This window comes from Echiichthys vipera, assembly GCF_963691815.1.
Source record: "Echiichthys vipera genome assembly, chromosome: 5".
In the NCBI taxonomy this organism is placed as follows: Eukaryota; Metazoa; Chordata; class Actinopteri; order Perciformes; family Trachinidae; genus Echiichthys; species Echiichthys vipera.
The window spans coordinates 6610667-6631724 of NC_139830.1; the positions used below are offsets into that span (position 1 = coordinate 6610667).

A 21058-nucleotide genomic window follows, 5' to 3' on the forward strand; every position below is an offset into this window, starting at 1 on the left:
ATAATAGCTGGTAGTGGATCAGTGCTCAGTATGGAGAAAGAACAAATGCTACCAGAGCATCTCTCCTGGGTGTGAGAAACACGAGACAGAAATGTAACACTCCTCTTTATTGGTTATCCGTCACTATGGTCCTCCTCATGAGCTGGACGACACACATCCTGACTTTCATTCACAATTCAATGGCACTCAACAAAACAAGACATAAATACAGTAACAGTGACAGTAAACCGTAACATTTGGGTCTGATCTCCTCAAAACATTGGTTCCAAAAGACTGACTTTATTTTATTTCATCTGAAAAAAAATGGAGCAAATGAACAGACATAAAGTATGAAGCATGGTCATGTGTGTTAAATATCTGCCTGCTGTCTGACTCGGTGGTGTCCAATGTGAACTCGCTCCCACCTCAAGCGTTTGCGTGTGTTTGTGTCATCTGGTCTTGGGAGCAGGTCTGGGTGGTTGATTGTTCTGGTTGGGGCCGATGTATTTCAATGGCGTGTACTTTGGCGTCTCGATCACTTCTAAGCCCAAATAAGGCTGCAGGGCCCGGGGAACACGTACCGTTCCATCCTGGGGAGATGGAGAGGGCGAAGGATGGAAAGACAAAAGAAGTGCCGTTAATGACACTGATCGAAGTCAAAGCTTTATTGTCAATTCTTCACATGAACATGACAAACAAGGAATCGAATTTTGTTTCTCACTACCCCGTGCGTAGATTAGACAAGACAAAGGCAAGACACAATTAGTAACGTGCAAGACACAGTGGTTAGTGACACAACATGAATTATCTATTTGCTAGAGTTACAACAAAACAATATAATAGTAATATTAATAATAAAAGTGCAGTGGTGGCATAACAGTGCAAAACGATTGATAGCAGCAGATGTTAAGCAGATGATAAAAACAGGGTTCATATGACTTTTCCGGGGTCAAATTCAAGGCCTTTCAAGGTCCCTTTTCAAGCTTTTCCAGCACCTCACACTTTTGGTAAATGACACATTTCTACGAATACTTACATATTGAAAATGATTATTTCGCTTTTATTTTGTTCCATTAAAATCATGTTAAAAGAGATGGTATCATGTTGTAAACACCAAAAATCTTTCGTAATCAAATTATATTTTTTATTCTATAGCTATTTGTTGTTAAATGAATGTGGCTACAATTTTTAAGCTTTTTCACGTACTTTATCCAAAATTCAAGCACTTTTCAAACCTTGAAAACACAACATTACAATTCAAGCATTTTCAAGGATTTCAAGCACCCGTACGAACCCTGTAAAAGGTTTTAAATTAGCTGGATTTCCCCCAATTGGAGCTGCAGTGAATCAAGTTGGAGTTCATTAAGGCCCATTTATATGGGAAATAAATCAAGTAATTAAAGTTAAATTCTACATGTTAGTTATAGTGAATGGGTGCATTTACTCTTCTATAATTAAATGAAAAACATGTTGATATGAAGAAGTGTATTGTGTCATACAGGTACAGAAATGACCATGTCCTCTTTCACTTATCCTCCTTAACTGGGTCAACTGCTGTATATTTGTTTATTGCACAATTTCTGTGCTTCAGCAAAAATGTAAAACTGTTTAGCAATATAGAGGTTATTTCTTTATAGCGTTATTTCAGCATTTCTAATGAAATACATTACAATTTCTATTAAAATCTTTTTCACTAACAACAGTCACAGGGGGAGCCACTTCAGCAGCAGGTGGATGCACATAAATACACATTTAACTCAAGGACAACGTAACATACACAGCTAGTTTTAAAAATCTGTTTTCTTAAGGCTTTTTTTGACACGTTTTCATCAAAACTTTGCCTGCAAAAGCAAGAATTTTCACTTTGTGTTTCAGTCACTAACATATGCTTTTATAGTGTTTTTTTGTCAGCTTGGTATATGCATAAAAACAGAACTACAGGCCTCTTCCCCGTATAGAGCAACATCAGAGAAAAATTGTACTTGGGAGCATTTTTGATGCTTATAACGGTTCATACCAAAGGTAGCTTCCTCTAGCCTCCTCTGCACCTCAGGTCTCGCGGCCCGGCCATGTCTCTGTAGTGACAGCTAGTGTTTGTGTAGGTGTGAGTGTGTGTGTCTCACACTATGTGTCAGCGTGGCTGTGTGTGTTTCTGTGAATGTGTGAATGAACGTATATATATTTGTGTGTGTCTCTGTGCATGACTGTGGATGGGTTGGGTTCTTTTAACTTTCTTCTCCTGATTTTATTTGATATTTCTCTTTTTCTGTACATCTCTGTGAGGCACTTTGCGATACTTTTCTGTATGAAAATAAATAAAGGTTGATTTGATTTGATTTGATATAACAACCTGACCATAATTCTACAGCCTTTTTAAGATAACTTATTGTTGTCCAGTACATTTAGATCTATTTTGTCATTTTCTAGGACTCAATATAAATGTCTAAAGTAGCATAAATAGGAAGAATATGTGGTTGGATTCACTTTTCTATGGCATTTGGCTTTTTCACACATGAAATGTCATCGTTTTCCCCCCAGTTTTTTGTCCAGTGTGCGTCCTCGTGTTGATGTCTTACTTTGGTCTGGTGTGTCTCCAGGATAGCGATGATGGTCCGGGGGATGGCACATGCTGTAGCATTCACCTAGAGAACAAAAAACAAACATGGAGGTGGTATATACTGCTGTACGCACAGGAATGTACAGCAGCGGTACTGCTTCATCTGCAGTCTTACTGTGTGGGCGTACTGCAGGCTGCCGTCCTCTTGCTCATACAGGATGTTGAGGCGTCTGCTCTGGTAGTCTGTACAGTTGGACCCACTGGAAATCTGAGTTATATCAAAGAGAGAGACAAAGACAAAGAGAAAGAGAAAGAGAAAGAGAGAGAGAGAGAGAGAGAGAGAGAGAGAGAGAGAGAGAGAGAGAGAGAGAGAGAGAGAAGACTGCAATCTCAATCAGCAGCAAAATACAGCTAACCGGCTCTGTGGAGCTCAATGTGTGCAGTATATGGCAAGAATACGCAGGCCTAGTTTGGATGTGAAAAAAAATCGGTCATCTTCTTCACCATTAGGCTTGATCGGCATTCATAACGCATGCCGTACCATCATCTTTTTTGAGTAAACAGACATTATTGTCTCTCCTTTAACCATTTCGAAGCAGCATTTTTTTTTCTCTCGACTGCTTGTGCAGCATTTCGTCCCCAAATGTTCAACATTTACCTCCTAATTCATGGGTGCAGATCCTGTGTCCCCCCCAGTTTCTGAAAAACATGAATCACCCCCATAAAAATTGCCTCAGTTATTCTAAATTGAACTAATGTTTTTTCAGACTTCACATTCTAGACTCACATGTAAAAAGAAATGATTGAAATGGTGGAAGAAAATAATGTTTTGACAAATATATTTATGTCTCCTCCACTACAATTCAAATGAGTGGGTAGTTCCTTACACGGACACTGATGATGAGCAGGCTTTAAAAAAGGGGCTTCAAATTCTGATATATATCCATCAATGAAACATGCATAAGTGGTCCCGTACACTGGGAGAAAAGGAAGATGGTGAGAAGAACAGGGGGCGAGTGGACATTACATGCCTTAGACCAGGAGTGCCCAATCCTGCTGCTTGAGAGCTACTGCCCTGCATGTTTTAGGTTTCTCCCTGCTCCAACACACCTGACTCGAATGTTTTTCAAACCTGTGACAAGCTTCAGCTGCTTGATAAGGAGCACATCATTAGACCCATGTCTGTCAGAGCAGGGAGAAACCTAAAACATGCAGGGCAGTAGCTCTCCAGGAGCAGGGTTGGACACCCCTGCCTTAGACCATGGGTGTCAAAGTGATCCAGTAAAGGGCCGTGTGGCTGCAGGTTTTCATTCCAACCAAGCAAGAACACACCTGACTCGACTTACTCAATCACCTGAACTGCCTTCACACAGTTGATTTGTTGGACCAGGTGTGTTTTTGCTTGTTTTTGCTTGATCAGTTTGACACCCCTGCTTTAGACCCTTGAAAGTAAGATTTCCTAATATGACAGTTAAGTAAGCAGTGACATACGCTGTTGGCTGTTTACGACAAATAAACAAGTAAGGTAAGCTCAGTAAATGATTCCCTGTGCAGTGTTTTTTGGATGATAAGACGAGGCTCTACGAAGGTGTGATTTATGGCGCATGGTATGAGTTGCATACGGGCAAAAAGGGGGAAAAAAGCACTTTTGTGTCGCCCCCAATCCTAACATTGGATCTGCACCACTGTCCTAATTGCTACGTTTTACTCAAACATCGCTTGTATGCTACAGATCCTGCTCACCGTTATTAATGCAGGAGATGAATGAACCGAATATGGAACTTGAAAAGTAACTTTCCAACCAAGGGCGCCAATTGTTTGGCTACACAACATTTAAACATACAGGCTCTAGTTTTCTTTCTCCGTGTGTTCTGACTTTAACTCAGAAGTTCAAAGGAATGATGAGAACGGACTTCCATGTTCCCAAACTATCTCACTCCTCATGCTTCAACCTAACCGACCGATCAGCCAATCAGAGGCGGGTCACGCCTTCACCCGACCCACCGGACCATACATTCAACCAGCGGATATCTCAGTCGACATCCGGTGATTTCCTGCGCAGCTGACTGCTAATGTCAAGAGAAGTGATATAGTGGGACCGACCTCTCCAAAGCTGTCCCTCCCAGGCATCCACGCTTCAATGTCGTACTTCCTGTGTGCGGGAGGACCCAGTTCCTGCGTCGGCATGTCCAGCACTCTGAGTAAAAAAAAACACACACAAAGCTAAAAAACAGAGCCATAACTCAAATATATACCCAAATATTCTAAATATAATGGAAAACTAAATGGATGCATGAAAGAACAGGGCCATTTAGACTGTGACAGTGAGAATTGTTAAGTGTGTGCGTGCATGTGTGTGTGTACATACCTGTAGTGTAGTTCCAGTGCAGAGAACATCTCTTTCTGCAAAGAGACAAACTCCTGCAGCAGCTCAGAGCTCTCCTCTCCCGTCTCGTCTGCCGTCACTCCAAACATCTCTACCTGGACACATTTGCATAATTATAGAGTTTAGAAATTTAAAGAATGATTTGCAATCACTTGTTAGCAGCTAACAAACAGTTACACATACATCATATACATGTATTCACCCAAGCAGCTCCTGTGTCTGTAGTAAACGTCTCTGTTACCTTGTTGAAGTGATGCACTCTGTAGAGCCCCCACGTCTCTCTGCCTGTGTCTGTCTCCGCTCTGTAGCAGGTGCTGCTGCACACCGTCCTGCAGCGGGAGATAGCAGATGGCGTCCGTTAGCATAACTCCAATATAACACCATCTGTCGCAAACTAGGGAGTGAAGGGTGCTCACCTGACAGGCAGGTCCTTCCAGTTTACTGCGTGATCCTTGAAAAAGCCTGGAGAAGAAGAGACACGCGTCACAGAACTATTTACTACATATGTCAAATAGATGCTTCTGGGTCTCATTTCTGACTTGGCTGAGTCACATTCAGACCTGTCATGAAATATCTGATAAATGGATGTTGTAAAACATTGTTAAACATGTTACTAAACTCCTGAAACATCATGGATCATTCTAAGAACTCGTCACTTTGAGGTCCAAGGCATTTGCTGCATTATTTAGAGATGTTCTGGTACAATATTTTACGCTTGCCTGAACCTAAGTACAGACCGATCCAGAGTACAGATTCGATAGCATTGTGTTTATTATTAATGCTATTTTTTTTACAGTTGTATACTACTAACCCTGTATAGGGTATATATATATATTATATTTTCGGTGTAACACTGGCCTCTTAGGTGAAAGTTGTTTGTTTGGCCACGCTGGGGCGGCAGTAGCTCAGTCCATAGGTGACTTGGGAGGGAACCGGAGGGTTGCCGGTTCAGGTCCCTGTGTGGATCATGAATGGGGCTTGGAGTGGTGGATGGAGAGGTGCCAATTCATCTCCTGGGCAAACTTGGGGCTCGGGGCGCTGGTCACTGGCAGCCCCCTCGCTCTGACATCGCTCCATTAATTGCATGTATATAGGTCCTGTTTGTGCATGTGTGTGTATTTTGGGTTTGGGCGTGTGTGTGTAACATGAATAATAATAATAGAGTGCGGGACTAATAAAGGAATTCTTCTTCTTATGCACCCCCGTGTCTCCCTACCCTCTCCCAAACACAGAAGAATTTAATCTCACGCTGTTGTCCATCCCGGCTCTATTAAGGACAAAAGAACGTGGACACAACACTGTCCTATTACCAACCTTGAGAAAAAAACAAAAATTTTTTCCACTTGCTCCCTGCTTGTACATCTTGGCTGCCGTAAAGGCTCTAAAGTTAAGATGATAGCAAAGCTATAAAAAACAGGGACTTATTCATCTTGTATCGCGCCTAGCTTTAGTGGATCATGAGATATCATGTATGGTATTAACCTGCAGATGCTCCTGTTCAAAACAAGACCAAACTTTTCTATGGATGGCAGTTTTTGTGCCACATCAAGGGGGAGAAATATAGGTAAGACTGTAAGGCTTGTTTTTAGCCGTAGCCCTCAGCCACAATAGGTCCTTAAACATACAGTCGTACATGTGCACGAAAAATATTTGGCATTTGTATTTCAGTAGATTGAAAGATTAGCTGCAGACAGAGACACAAACACAGACAGGACAGAGCACATGACCTCCTTCCAGGCTTATGTAAGCCCCGTGTCAGTGCGTGATTGCATTCCGACTCACCTGCCACCCCGACCTCTCCGGTCCCAGCCAGGTTGAAGTCTGGGAAACGGGTCTGGTCTAGTGAATAGACCTGAGAGCTCAGGGCATTGGGCTGCATCCCACAGCCCTCCTGGAGGTGGACGAGACAGAATGACAAAGAGAAGAGAGGAGGTCAGCGAGAGGGAGACGCCGTGTGGCTTAAATGACGCTTTGGTCTTTACCGCACTGTTACGTCTGAGTGATTTGTCGCAGAATATAAATTTGATAGTTAACGTGCGTGCATTTAAATCTCTTTTTCAGATATTACGTTGAGCATGAGTCAAATTGTGTTATCTGATAAAAAAAAAAAACCTATGCAAAATCAGGTTTGTGTGAATCATTTGGCTCAGTCCAAAGTCCTGCTACTCACAAATACTGTCCCTCTCAGCATGTCAGGCACGACCATGGGAATGAAGCCCTGCAGGAGTCAAAAGGAAAACTCAAGTTTAGCTCTCCTATATGTTAACATACAAATATATAATTAATATGAAAATAAATACATTCAGTTTGCAGACTGTATATTTAATATTTCCAAACACATGCTTACTCGTCGCTGCAACGTATCCAGGGCAAAGTTCTGAAGTGCAGTCTGAAGTCCAGCCCCCGCTCCCCTCAGATAGTAGGACCTGTGTCCCGAGACATGAGCGAGATGTCTGCAGGAGAGGGTAGAGCAAGGATAAGAACGATCTCAATCTATATCATTCATTCATTCATCTTCAACCGCTTGTCCCTGTTGGGGTCGCAAGGGGCTGGAGCCGATCCAGCTGGCATCGATCGTGAGTCGGGGTACACCCTGGACAGGGCACATAGAGACGAGCAGAGACAGACAACCATTCACACCTACGGGCAATTTTAGAGTCACCAACAAACCTGACACGTGCATGTCTTTGGACTGTGGGAGGAAACCGGAGAACCCGGAGAAAACCCACGCAGACAAGGGGAGAACATGCAAACTCCACACAGAAGGGCCCCAGCCGGGATGCGAACCTGAGACGTTCTCGCTGTGAGGCGACAGTGCTAACCACTACACCACTGTGTACAACTTATTAATAGATCACTTATTAATAATTATGGTATTATATCTCTTGTTGCCAAGTTGTATCTAAGGTCTGTCCTATTTACTGGAGCAGTGAACATTTCCATTGCATAATAACCTTATGGGAATGAATGTTTCAGGCGTTAGTCGAAACCCTCAGGAGTTACCGGGGAAACAGTCTGAGAAAAAGCTCTGATTGCATGAAAATTAATAAATGAATGGTCTTAATTTTTCTCATTTGGCAATTGACCACGGTATAAGTGGGTCAACGCGCTCAGAGGTGTCCATATCAGTAATAATTGACCCCGCTGAGTAGAGGCAACACTCACAGCTGTCCGTTCATTCTGTGTAGTGGACACCTCGACAGGCATTTGCCTTACTTACCATGTTCATGCTAAAATGGCATTTTGCTCCTTAAACTTTTAGTTTCTTTGCTCTCAACCTTCAGGCTGACCAAACAGAAAACATAACGTGATCTTGTCTTTAATTCATATGGACAAAGGGTTCATCAGAAGAGTGCAAAAACAGCACAGCGAGTGGAACATCAAGTGGGACAAGTACTAAAAAAAACAAATACAACGATCAGAGTCGTCCTGACCTCTGCCTGATGAGACCCAACTTCTCCCCGAGCTCCACGTGGCCTCTGGGCTTGAAGTCAAACTCTACAGCACCAAGAGGAGAGCAGATCATTAGATTTGTATTTTTTAAATCACACAAGGGTTAAACACTTTAGATTATCACTGATCTGACACTTCACATAAATCACCTGGTTTCTGTCCAACCAGTTCCACCACCTTCGCTTGGCTCTCATCTCCAACTGGCTGAAAAAAAGGGGAAAGGAAGTTTAGGAACTTTCAAACTACGCTAGCTTTGAAAAAACACTGCGGAAAAATATCTGTGTGTGTGAGTCCTCACCACATCGGGGTGTGTGGTGTTGGGCAATCTGAGTGCTCGTCCGTAGTGTTCCTCATCCAGCTCGGTCTCTTTGGAGTAGAGTTGTTTCAGTCTGTCGCGGATCTCTCGCCCCTTCTGCAGAGCCTGAGTGTACTCTGGAAGCTGCGCAATAAACAGCAAGGACTCAGAACGGATCCCAAGTGCACTGACGGGGGAGTAACAACGTCCAAGATTGACTGATTCAGTAACAAAGGATTCAAACGTTTCGATTCGAAAAGTGCCAGACTTACATTGCCAAGGGCTTTTTTGTCTGTCTTGGTCTGGGGGGAAAAGATGAGTCATGTCACAACTTTGGATCCAACTTTATACTTAAATTCATGAAAATGAAATCACATTATTACGGTTTTTATACTCAAAACAATCAACATATATATATCACAAAAGTGGGAACTCTTACTGACCACTAGTGCTTTGACTGTGTCACTGATGACTCTCTTCTGCTGCTCCAGCCCGGAGATTTCTGTCCTCACTGTCTGGAGCTCCTGCCACACGCATACCTGCATTGTTTGGACACACACAGTTTCCCTTAAATTACATGTTTTCATATTTCATGACAATGCTTTAATTAGGGACACACTATAAATTCATCCATCTTCAACCTCTTGTCCCTATTGGGGTCGCGGGGAGGCTGGAGCTGATCCCAGCTGACATCGGGAGTGAAGCGGGGTACACCCTGGACAGGTAAAGTAACTAGTAACGGAAGTAATCAGAGAAATGTAGTGGAGTAAAAAGTAGAATATTTCACTGATTTGTAGAGGAGCAGAAGTATAAAGTAGCATGTAAATAAAATACTCAAGTAAAGTGAAGAGCCTCAAACTTGTACTTTAGTCCAAGAATTGACTGCAAACCTCTGGTTCACAGGTTTGTTCATTCAACAAGGATTGTTTTTCTCAGTGCAGGTGGTGGGAGAGAGCAGGATGCTGGACAAGCTGTCATCTCTGCTGGTGCAGGAGTCCCACCCCCTGCAGGTCACTCTCACAGCACTGGGCAGCTCCTTCAGCAACACACTGATACACCCTAAGTGTGCGAAGGAGAGGTACCGCAGGTCCTTCCTTCCTGCTGCTGTCGGATTTTACAATCAGCACTTCTCCCAATAGACTATTGACCTCATCCTGTACCCTGCACTGTGCAACATGCCTGTCACTTCTGTTTATTTGGTCATATTTACTCATATTTATTCACTCCATATTATTATATTATTACAAAACAAAACAAGAACAACTGCACTATATCATGCGAATATGTATGTATATTTCTATTTCTTCCCTTTTTAAATGTAACTTTATTGCTTATTTTTTTTACCTTATTTTGTAATATTCTGTTGCTGCTGTGACTAAATAATGTCCCTGTCATCGGGACATTAAAGGTTTTTTGATTCTGATTTGACAAGCTTGTTGCACTTTGAGGCCTATGACTAATATTTACATTGATAACATAAAGACACTATGCTGTATGCACTCCTATGTCTCTGCATTATATATTTATTGAGACTTTGAGGCCTATGACTAATATTTACATGGATTAAAATTAGACAATATACTGTATGCACTCCTATATCTCTGCATTATATATTTATTGAGACTTTGAGGCCTATAACTAATATTTACATGGATAAAATAAAGACAATATACTGTATGCACTCCTATGTCTCTGCATTATATATTTATTTAGACTTTGAGGCCTATGACTAATATTTACATTGATAACATAAAGACATTATACTCTATGCACTCCTATGTCTCTGCATTATATATTTATTTAGACTTTGAGGCCTATGACTAATATTTAAATTGATAACATAAAGACAAAAATACTGTATGCACTCCTATGTCTCTGCATTATATATTTATTGAGACTTTGAGGCCTACGACTAATATTTACATTGATAAAATAAAGACACTATACTGTATGCACTCCTACGTCGCAGCATTATATATTTATTGAGACTTTGAGGCCTATGACTAATATTTACATTGATAACATAAAGACACTATACTGAATGCACTCCTATGTCTCTGCATTATATATTTATTGAGACTTTGAGGCCTATAACTAATATTTACATGGATAAATTAAAGACACTATACTGTATGCACTCCTATGTCTCTGCATTATATATTAATTTAGACTTTGAGGCCTATGACTAATATTTACATTGATAACATAAAGACACTATACTGTATGCACTCCTATGTCTCTGCATTATATATTTATAAAGACTTTGAGGCCTATGACTAATATTTACATGGATAAAATAAAGACACTATACTGTATGCACTCCTATGTCTCTGCATTATATATATTTATTGAGACTTTGAGACCTATGACTAATATTTACATTGATAAAATAAAGACTTTATACTGTATGCACTCCTATGTCTCTGCATTATATATTTATTTAGACTTTGAGGCCTATGACTAATATTTACATGGATAAATTAAAGACATTATCCACTGCCACTTTACATTTTTTACTCTTTGTATATTTTTACTCTTTGTATATTTTTATTATTTTTATTATGTTGTATGTATATGCCGATTGCACTGGGTCTGAGAGGACTGTAATTTCATTTTTTGCATTTTGTATGTCATGCATATTGCAATTTTTGACAATAAAACTGACTTAACTTAACTTAACTATGCACTCCTATGTCTCTGCATTATATATTTATTGAGACTTTGAGGTCTATGACTAATATTTACATTGATAAAATAGAGACACTATACTCTATGTTCTCCTATGTCGCAGCATAATATATATTATAGAGACTTAAGTCATGTCTAGTTCTCCATAGGTATATTTGATGCTAGGACACTTTTTGATTTGGACTAGGACACTTAGAATAAAGTTCCCAGTGTGCTGTAATGTAATGTCATGTTAGAGATTAAGAGTTGCAGCCAGCTGTCAACCGCAGACACGTCTTTTGTGACAGAAGACAAAGTTGCCACGCTTTTAAATGTCTTACGATTTTCCTGACATCGTCCCCCCGCAGGTCGCCCTTCCTGTTCTCCACGTTTGCGATGACTTTGTCGGTCTCCTCGCACACCGCTCTCATGTCCAGCTCGGGCTTGTCGCTGTAACCTTCACGGACATGCTCGTACAAGCTGCTCCGAGCTCCGTGCGAGAAGCGGTGCGGCATGAACACACTTGCCCTCTGCCGCGGACACTGCCTGGCCACCGGCCCTAACACAGCCAGGGCAGTGCCTCCGACTCTTACGACCATGCCGATGCAGGTCGCCATGTTTGTCGTATGGTGCATTCACGGCGTATGGGAATACATGTATCTATATAGGCTCTCGCTCAGCCTTTTGTCGATAGGCCCCAAAAGTTATGCGTTTGAATACAGCATTGTTTACTTGAATAAAAGCACAATATATGATGATAATAATGACTAATAATATTTCTTAGCCTTTCTTCTTGTATTTTTTTAGCTGCTCGTGGAACAAGGGAGCACCGGACGGCCCTGAATGCAACACGAATGCGGAAATCAGTATTTCGGAAACTAAATTAATACAATAAAATAAATGTACTGCTTTTTAAATGTTATTTTAAAAGTGTAGCTGCTATTTTACGTTGTGATTGTCACATAAGAGGGAGCAGGAAATAATTTTTAATTTTTCCAGTGACAGAAAAACGACTCCTAACAATCGTCACCAAGGCTAACGGGAGGAGGATGGGACACCAAAAAATGTGGGTATAAACAACACACAGAAACATCAGGGGGCTGTTTCACAAACAGTAGTCATTATGCAGAATGGCCCATTTCAGAATATTATAATTATGAATAGATTAATGTAAATATCATTTTTAATACTGCAGCTGATAAAGGTGGGCTAATTTTATTTACTTTATATACTGCTGTGTACAAGCGGCCGAAATGGGTTTTCTCAGGAGGGGGGCTGGAGTCTCCCTTAGAGAGAGGGTGAGAAGTTCAGCCATCCGTGAGGAACTCGGAGTAGAGCCGCTGCTCCTTTGCGTTGAAAGGAGCCAGTTGAGGTGGTTCAGGATCATCTAGTAAGGATGCCCCCTGGGCGCCTCCCTAGGGAGGTGTTCCAGGCACGTCCAGCTGGGAGGAGGCCTCGGGGAAGTCCCAGGACCAGGTGGGGAGATTAGATCTCCACACTGGCCTGGGAACACCTCAGGATCCCCCAGTTAGAGCTGGTTAATGTGGCCCGGGAAAGGGAAGTTTGGGGTCCCCTGCTAAAGCTGCTGCCCCCGCGACCCGACCCCGGATAAGAGGCTGAAGATGAGATGAGATGAGACTGCTGTGTAGCTTAATCCATAACAATATATGCTATTTCATTTGTTGATGACATTTTGTATTAATAATCTGAATCTGTAAAATAGTTAACTTATGAATGTAGTGGGTTACAAAGTACAATATTTCCTCTGTAATGTAATGGAGCAGAAGTATAAAGTAGCATCACATGTAATTACTCAAGTACCTGTAGTAGATCATGGGATAGTTGTAAAACATGTTTGATTTGTGATCAGAGTGATGGCTGACTGAACAGATAATGCAGCAGGATTAATCAAGCCTGGCTGTTAGCCTGGTCTAACAGCACAGAATAAATCTCCATGGTAACTTATGCACGAGTGCTTTCATGCAACCGCATCATGGTTAAGTAAGCCAGGATAACGGGAATATCCCGGCTTAATCCCTCATGTAGGTTTCATGCAAAAGCCCCCTGGTCTGCAGTTGCTGAGAGATTTAATAGTTAGTGAATTATCATAGTACAGTTAAAAGTATTATGTGATTTGATTTGTTTGTGACTCTGTTCTGGAAAGTATTCAGACTTGATTTGTATAGGGTTGATTTTGTCACTGTACTTAACTTTATTTGTGTTATTAATAAAGATGAAAATAATTAAATAAAAGAAATGACCATAGAGCACCCAAATAAATGTATAAATGCAAAAATAAATGACATTAATTTACATTTATTTCTACATTATTGTTCACTTACATGTATTTGTGTCCATATGTTAGGTCCCATTTATTCATGCATGTATTTATTTATTTCAGAATGTATATATTCCTTTATTTGTTTATACATTTATTTATGCATGTATTTATTAAGGCTTCAGTCATGTTTAATTCAATTTAATTAAATTGTATTTACAGTGCCAGTTCATAACAAAAGTTATCTGAGGGCATTTTACATATGGAGTCGGTAAAGACCAGACTCTATGACTTATGTGTGTTTCACATAGACCCAACAATTCCCCCATGAGCAGCAATCTTGTGCACAAAGTGGCAAAGAAAACCTTCCCTTTAAGAGGCAGGAACGTCGGACAGACCCAGCTCTGTGGAGGACGGACATCTGTCTGCACCGGTTGGGGAGGAACAAAAGGAGAGAGAAAGAGAGAAAAGACAGACAGATGGACAGAGAGAGACAAAGACAGACACAAAGACAGAGACAGACACACTGACAGTAACTATAATAATATCTATAGTAATGTGAATATGACTCATATGTTATGGCAGTTAATACAGCAGAATAGTAGGAACAAGCACAGCTAAGGTGACAGAATATGACAATGATAATAATTATGGTGGTAAATATGATCAATGATGAGTAGTGGTAATAACAGCTGTGATACAATGAACCAGAATCAGAAAAAACTTTAATAATGGGGAAATTGTTTTTGTTTCAACTCCAGCTAGACAAACAACATATTTAACAACAACAATATTACACAGAAAACATATATTTGTAAAAACAGAAAGGTAAAACAGTATATACAGTACATATATATAACTATATATAATATCAAAATTACAATGGTAATATAAGATATCTCATAATATATGAGATATATTACTGATGATGTTTTTATGGCTACAATTTTTAAAATTTAATGATAGTATGTATGAGTAACAGTGATAATAGCAGCAGGAAGCATCATGCAGGACCACGGCAGCAGGCACCACCACGATCCGCCTGTCGACCTGCGAGACGACAAAGCACAAACAACTCCGGGGAAGAAGTTGAATTAGTAACATGCACTGATGAGACATGAATGATACAAACAGAGAGGAGAGAAGCTCAGAGCACCAGGAAAAGTACTATCCCCCGGCAGACTGGGCCTCTAGCAGCATAATTAAGCCGAACAAAATCAGCTTTAGTCCTCCAGGGCTCCCCCAAAGCTCAGACTTCCTTTTCTTCCACGTCCCAGCCTTCTCCCATTAGCCTTGCAATCGTCACGAGCCAAAGGTCAACCAATCAGATGGGCGGAAGTCTAACGTTGCGGTAATCCGGTTCAGACGGTGACAAGTGCGGCCGACACACTCTCAACTCAGTCCCAATTTTGTTCCCCTGCGGGCTCGAGAAAAACTACATTTTCCGCCGAGCTGGACGCGTGAGCCCAATACCATGGTGGACTGATACGTCAGCTTTGGTACAGCGGGAGAATAGTCCCTTTTGTACGCTGGTTCGGGTCCGTCGCCGCCAGTTAGGAACCGTAGGGGATGTTGTGCACGGGGGCTGGATGAGCAGCGAGTAGCCTGACGCGTCCTCTTCTCTAACAGGCCGGCCTTTTTTTTCATCTGGGCCCGGAGGACCAACAAGAGACACCCACATGGGAGAGAGGAGAGCCCCGCGGAGCTTCTGGTGTTAACCGGGTAACCTTGGACACAGTTAGCCTGTCCCCCCCCCCCCCAAAACTGCCTCACCAATTCCTGTTGAGAGGGAGACCCAACCAGGCGTCACGGTGGAAACCAGGAGGAGAGCAAAGGTGATGCTACAGCACTCTGCTTTGTGTCTGTTGTCCAGTATCTTTGGTGAAGAGGGAGGTATAAACACGACTTACGTCCCATTAAAGACATGCATTAATAAATACAGGAACACATTGGGAAATGCAGATGTAAATGTATACATGCATAAATAAGTAAATCAACAAATGCATACATAAATAAATTCAGATATACATGCATACATGCAGGAATAAATAAACAAATGCAGATATAAATGTGTACATACAGGAATACATAAACAAATGCATAAATAAATAAATTCAGATATACATGCATACATGCAGGAATAAATAAACAGATGCATACATAAATAAATACATAAATAAATGAACAAATGCAGATATACATGTATACATACAGGAATAAATAAACAAATGCATAAATAAATAAATACAGGAATAAATCAACAAATGCAGATATAAATGTATACATGCAGGAATACATAAATGCATAAATTAATAAATACAGAAATAAATTAACAAATGCAGATATACATGTTTACATACAGGAATACATAAATGCATAAATAAATACAGGAATAAATAATTGCATAAATAAATGTATGCACAAAAAAGTAAGTGTATAAATACAGGAATAAATAAACACATGCAGATATAAATGTATACATGCATAAATAAATTAATGAATAAATAAATGAATAAATAATTGTATGCGTAAATAAAAACAGGAAAAAAAGAATTAATTAATGAATGCATGAATAATTGTTTACATAAATAAAAACACAAATAAATAAATACATTTATGAATTAACGGGACCTCCTACCTTATTTACATGGGCACAGGACTACAGTTGTTTCAGCATTTATTTCCGTATTTGTGCATTTATTTATTTATTTATGCATTTATTTATTGAGACCTACGTCATGTTTAGACCTCCATAGATAAAGACATAGTTATTACCCTTATGGTGAAATAAAAATGGTAACGTACTGCTACAAGGGAGTGGGGTAAATCTGTAGCAAAGAATATACACTTAAAATTAAACTTAGTCTAGAAAGCACCGTTTCCCACAGAGATAGGAGGTATCTTGGCCTGTCTGTTACAGAACGCGTAAAGCCTTTGTAAGGCCTAAACGACGAGTGTGTGTGTACTGCACCTCAGATGAATGCCGTGCGGGGGGGCACAGTCACCTGGCGTCCCCAGCCGTGGCAGGATGGAGACGGCGGAGGAGGAGAACCCCTGTCGGACAGCGACTCGGAGGAGGAGGACTTCCCTGATGACAGCACCACACCACTGGGAGACTACATCACACACGGTGAGGCAGATATTTATCACAAGGCTAGAGAGGAGGTGGGAAACCGGCCCTGCTTGGTGCGACTCATTACGTTTCACCTGTTTCCCTCTAATTCTATCTTGTCCATCCTTCTGTTCTCACCCTCCTCTGTGTTTTTCCTTTCTGCTGTGTTGTAGGATTGAAGCAGCTCCTGGACGCTCAGCAGCTGTGTGATGTTACTCTACTTGTTGAGGGAAAGAAGTTCATGTGTCACAGGTATGATCTCTATATCCCACAAAGAAACTGTTACAGAAAACAAAAACATGCATGACGTCTTGTTCGGAAATTAAGAATAGCCAGAGCTGCAGCTGACACTTATTCACTACCCTTGGATGTAATAATGATCTGTCTTTATTCGTCAACGTTTTTCTCCTGTCTTGCCACCAGTATATATTATATTAAATTAATATTATTATAAACTAGAACCACCAAATATTTGATGTTTTTTCTGGGTAACTTAAAGACTTTGATAGATCTTGTGAAGTGAATCGCAGATTGATTTAATAATATTTTCACTAGATAGATAAATAATTACTTTATTCATACCCCAAGGGAAATTATTGTGTTGCAGCAATCTGATACAACTGAAAATGGTACAATACAATAAAAATAAAATAAAAATGTCTTGGTATAAGAAATAAGTTAAAAACACAGAACAGAACATGGGCACTTAGACAGCGGGGTTGGATATGTACATGCAGTATATGATATATGATATGTATGGGATGTGTAGTATGGGTATAATATACATGCTGATACTAAAAAAATGTATACATACCATAAATACTGTCCTCTGAATATGTAGACAGAGAATATGCAATGTGCAAGAATTTACAGATCTGATTTAGTCCAGGTGGGTGATTGAGGCTCTGACGGAGGTTTAATGAATTAAAAAGTCTTATTGCCGCGGGGGGGAACGATTTCCAGTAACGGTCCTTAGAGCAGCGGGGTCGGATCAGTCTGCTGCTGAAGCTGCTCTTCAGCTTGTCCAGTGTCCTGTGGAGGGGGTCAGAGGGATTGTCCATGATTGCTAGCAGTTTTGCCAGCATCCTGTCCTCCATCACCTCCCCCTGGGTGACAAGCTTGGAGCCAACAACAGACTCTGCCTTCCCAATACGTTTGTTCAGTCTGTTGGCGTCCTTTGACTTGATGCCTTTACCCCAGATATATATATATATATATATTGTATACTGCCTATTATAACATAGAATGGAAAGCAGATGTAACTTCTGATGAAGTTGCAGTTATAAAGCTTTTTGCGGCCTCTGTTTGATGTCAGAGAGGTGAAAGATATTGAACACATTAGTTTGACAGTGAGCTTCTTCTTGTAGACTGTAAAATGTAGAAATGTCTCTTCCATCCTCCTCTCCCCTCAGAGTCCTCTTAGCAGCTGTGAGCCCATACTTTCGAGCCATGTTCACCAGCCCTCTGGTTGAGTCCCGCCTCACTGAGATCCGACTGGAGGAGGTGACGCCATCTGTCATGGAGACTGTCATCCAGTTTGTGTACACCGGTGAGGCGGGGCTGTCTCTGGACACAGCTGAGGATCTGTTTGTGGCCGCCAACAGGCTTCAGGTCATGCCCCTCCAAGACCTGTGCTCCAGGTAAATCTGCTGAATTAAAGTGACGGGTGATCAAGCTTTATTTATTAGACTTTACAATTCAAGTGGCTGTAAATTTACTGTTATGAGGTTAAACAAACCAACTTCTTTCTACTGGATTTTCAACCATCGTCTCATTTCCTCTCTTCTTTTCTTTGATTTGCTTTTTTTTATATCTCCCCAGGTTTCTATTTGAGCACCTCTCAGTGGATAACTGCCTGGGGATGTACTCTCTTGCTCGCTCTCACCACGACCAGCTGCTGCTGCGGGCCTCTCTGCGGCTGGTAGCCCAGCACTTCCCCCGGGTGGCCCGGCAGAAGGACTTCCTCCTGCTTGACCATGGCACCTTAGGCAGCCTCCTGAGCTCTGACCGCCTGGGGGTGGACTCCGAAGCAGAGGTTTACGACGCTGCGCGCCGCTGGGCAGAGCACCAACCCTTGGATCGCTACGCCCACATGCCGGCTCTGCTCCACCACCTGCGGCCGGGGCTGCTGTCTCAAGAAGAGAGCCAAAGACTATGCCAGGAGTTGGGGCCCGCTGCAGCTGGTGAAGGCCTTGGGGGTCCCCTGCGACCACGGGAGGGCATGTTTGAGAAGAAGATTGTCTGTGTGGACCTGACACCTCGAGAAGATGAGAATTTAGCTGCAAGGGACTACACAGTGGACTGCTTTGATCCTCGGACAGGGAAGTGGGAGAAGTTAGCAGCACTGGGTTCACTGGTCAGTCCCGGCTGTACGGCTGTAGGTGACCGGCTGTTTGTAGCGGGTGGGATCCTGCGGACAGGTTCTGTGTCTGCAGCCGTACATGAATATGATGCAGTGTTGGACCGCTGGATAGAGCGGCCTTCCATGGTCCAGCCGCGGGCTATGCTAGGCCTGCTGGGCTGTGGAGAGTCAATCTATGCCTTGGGCGGTAGTAACCGCTCAGCTCTGCTGGACTCCAGTGAGACCTTGGAGCTGACTACGCTTCAGTGGGCTCCGGGGCCTCGGTTACCGCTCCCTCTGCGTGCCTTTGCCTGCGCAGCGTTACGGGGACGGCTTTACCTTCTGGGTGGAACCACGCTTGAACAGAACCGGGCTGTAGTTCACTCTGGGGTGCTTATTTATCACACCCTAACAGACTGCTGGACACGTGTGGCTCTGGACTCTGGCGCCACCTGTCTCGCTGGAGGAGTAGCAGTGCGAGGAGGAGTGTGTGCCATTGGGGGATACATGAGAGATACCACCAAGTTCCTGGATGGAAACTACACCAATCTGGAGACGTTGGACGCCACTGGGCGTGTACTATTTTTCAGAGAGGGCAGGGGGTCTGGAGTAGAGAGGGAGGTGACTGGAGGAGGGGTGATGGTCACCGCAGAACAACGAGGCATTGCAGGTGGTGGAAGCGACCGTTCCCCAAGCCCTGTGGTATTTCCCGGGCTGCCACGGCGGATCGCAGCCGGTGGCGTGGCCAGGTGGAAACGCAGGATTTATGTGCTAGGTGGGGAAAACGGCTCACGGTTCTATGACAGTGTGTATTGTTGGAAGCCAGGCTGGCGCAGCTGGGTCCAGAGACGCGAGAAACTCCCCGGAGACACCGGCGGGGTGAGCCAGTTCGGGTGTACCACTTTAAAGTTCCCTAAGAAACACATCCTTTCCAGACTGAGACTAGCCAAAGAAAACTGCAAGAAGGCTGCTGACTAGCCTCATAGGGACCAGTATGACGGAAGTTACGCCAGCCATTCATGTGACACGGAGATGAGCTTCAGGCTGAGTTTGAGTTAGCTCCTCTTTGACCTCATGAAGAGTCGGTGCTGAGATGAAGTCACAAGGAAGAGACCATTTTATACAATCTGAGTGCAGTCCAGTGTAGCCCCGTAATGAACCGGAGGCACACAGATCGTATTAAAATGCGTTATAGACCTTTTCAAAGATGTAAACATAAACATTATAATTATGCCCTAGTTTATTTCCTGTTGCAGTTCATGCGAACGGCATAAACTGACAGGAAGTTAACCAGGACCAAGGCTGTCGCCCAGCAAAGGAATTCCGTTGAAAAGGTCTATAGATGGTCAAAAGTACAGGCAGAGAGCCAGAAACTGGTATCAAATCAGGCAACATGCACCTGAATGTAACCTAAACTATTTGATAGAACATTTAAGTCCTTTGAGAGAGACAAGGCCTTTTCATTGTTTTCTTAAAGTGTAATGTTATTGTCAGCTTTTTGCTGGCACCATTTTTTTAAGGCTGTTTGGAAAAACCTGTCAGTGCTGTGAACTTTTCGCAGCTTTTAGTTCAGACACAAGGACACGGGCACGTTTCTGACTATGCTGTGTTCCACTTTATTTGCCTCAATCCTGTTATTCTCTAACACGGGCCCGTAAAGCTCTTCGAACCTGCAATGAAGGGCTATGAGCGGAAACATATCACCCATAACTCTTATTTTACATACAAATACTTTGCATGTACACAGTTTTTACTTGGACCGTCATTTATTTTGTTTTTAATTGATGATGTATTACCTCAAACAAATCAGTCATACAGTATAGAAATTACAGATCAGCATTTTCAAAAGCCTCAAACTGCAGAAAACCTCAGAGAAGAAGAAGAATTCCTTTATTTAATCCCACAACGGGGAATTTAATTTTTTCACTCTTATTATTAATCGTGTTACACACACACAGGCCCAAAATACACACACATGCACAGACAGGAC

The 21058-nt window shown here is 42.1% G+C and overlaps 2 protein-coding genes across 2 annotated transcripts; one reads left to right on the forward strand and one right to left on the reverse strand.

Moving 5' to 3' along the window:
* Positions 1–187: 187 nt before the first annotated feature.
* Positions 188–11954, reverse strand: sars2 (seryl-tRNA synthetase 2, mitochondrial; the record flags this gene model as incomplete). The annotated part of the gene is made up of 16 exons (XM_083914508.1): positions 188–569; positions 2556–2621; positions 2712–2804; positions 4640–4733; positions 4905–5017; positions 5164–5251; positions 5339–5384; positions 6705–6813; positions 7093–7140; positions 7270–7375; positions 8357–8420; positions 8525–8579; positions 8674–8814; positions 8943–8972; positions 9114–9209; positions 11679–11954. 16 exons carry the CDS (start codon positions 11952–11954, stop codon positions 429–431), a joined length of 1566 nt encoding a protein of 521 aa, XP_083770634.1. The 3' UTR covers positions 188–428.
* Positions 11955–15310: 3356 nt separating this feature from the next.
* LOC310946727 (kelch repeat and BTB domain-containing protein 8) lies at positions 15311–20810 on the forward strand. Its single transcript, XM_083913276.1, has 5 exons — positions 15311–15450; positions 16592–16745; positions 16901–16979; positions 18140–18367; positions 18549–20810. The coding sequence occupies exons 2-5, from the start codon at positions 16592–16594 to the stop codon at positions 20044–20046; spliced, it is 1959 nt and encodes a 652-aa protein (XP_083769402.1). The 5' UTR covers positions 15311–15450; the 3' UTR covers positions 20047–20810.
* Positions 20811–21058: the final 248 nt, after the last annotated feature.

Coding starts and splice junctions, on each gene's coding strand:
- LOC310946727 (XM_083913276.1), top strand. CDS start 16,592: ATGAATGCCGTGCGGGGGGGCACAGTCACCTGGCGTCCCCAGCCGTGG. Junction 16,746..16,900: donor GGGAGACTACATCACACACG/GTGAGGCAGATA, acceptor GCTGTGTTGTAG/GATTGAAGCAGCTCCTGGAC. Junction 18,368..18,548: donor CTCCAAGACCTGTGCTCCAG/GTAAATCTGCTG, acceptor ATATCTCCCCAG/GTTTCTATTTGAGCACCTCT.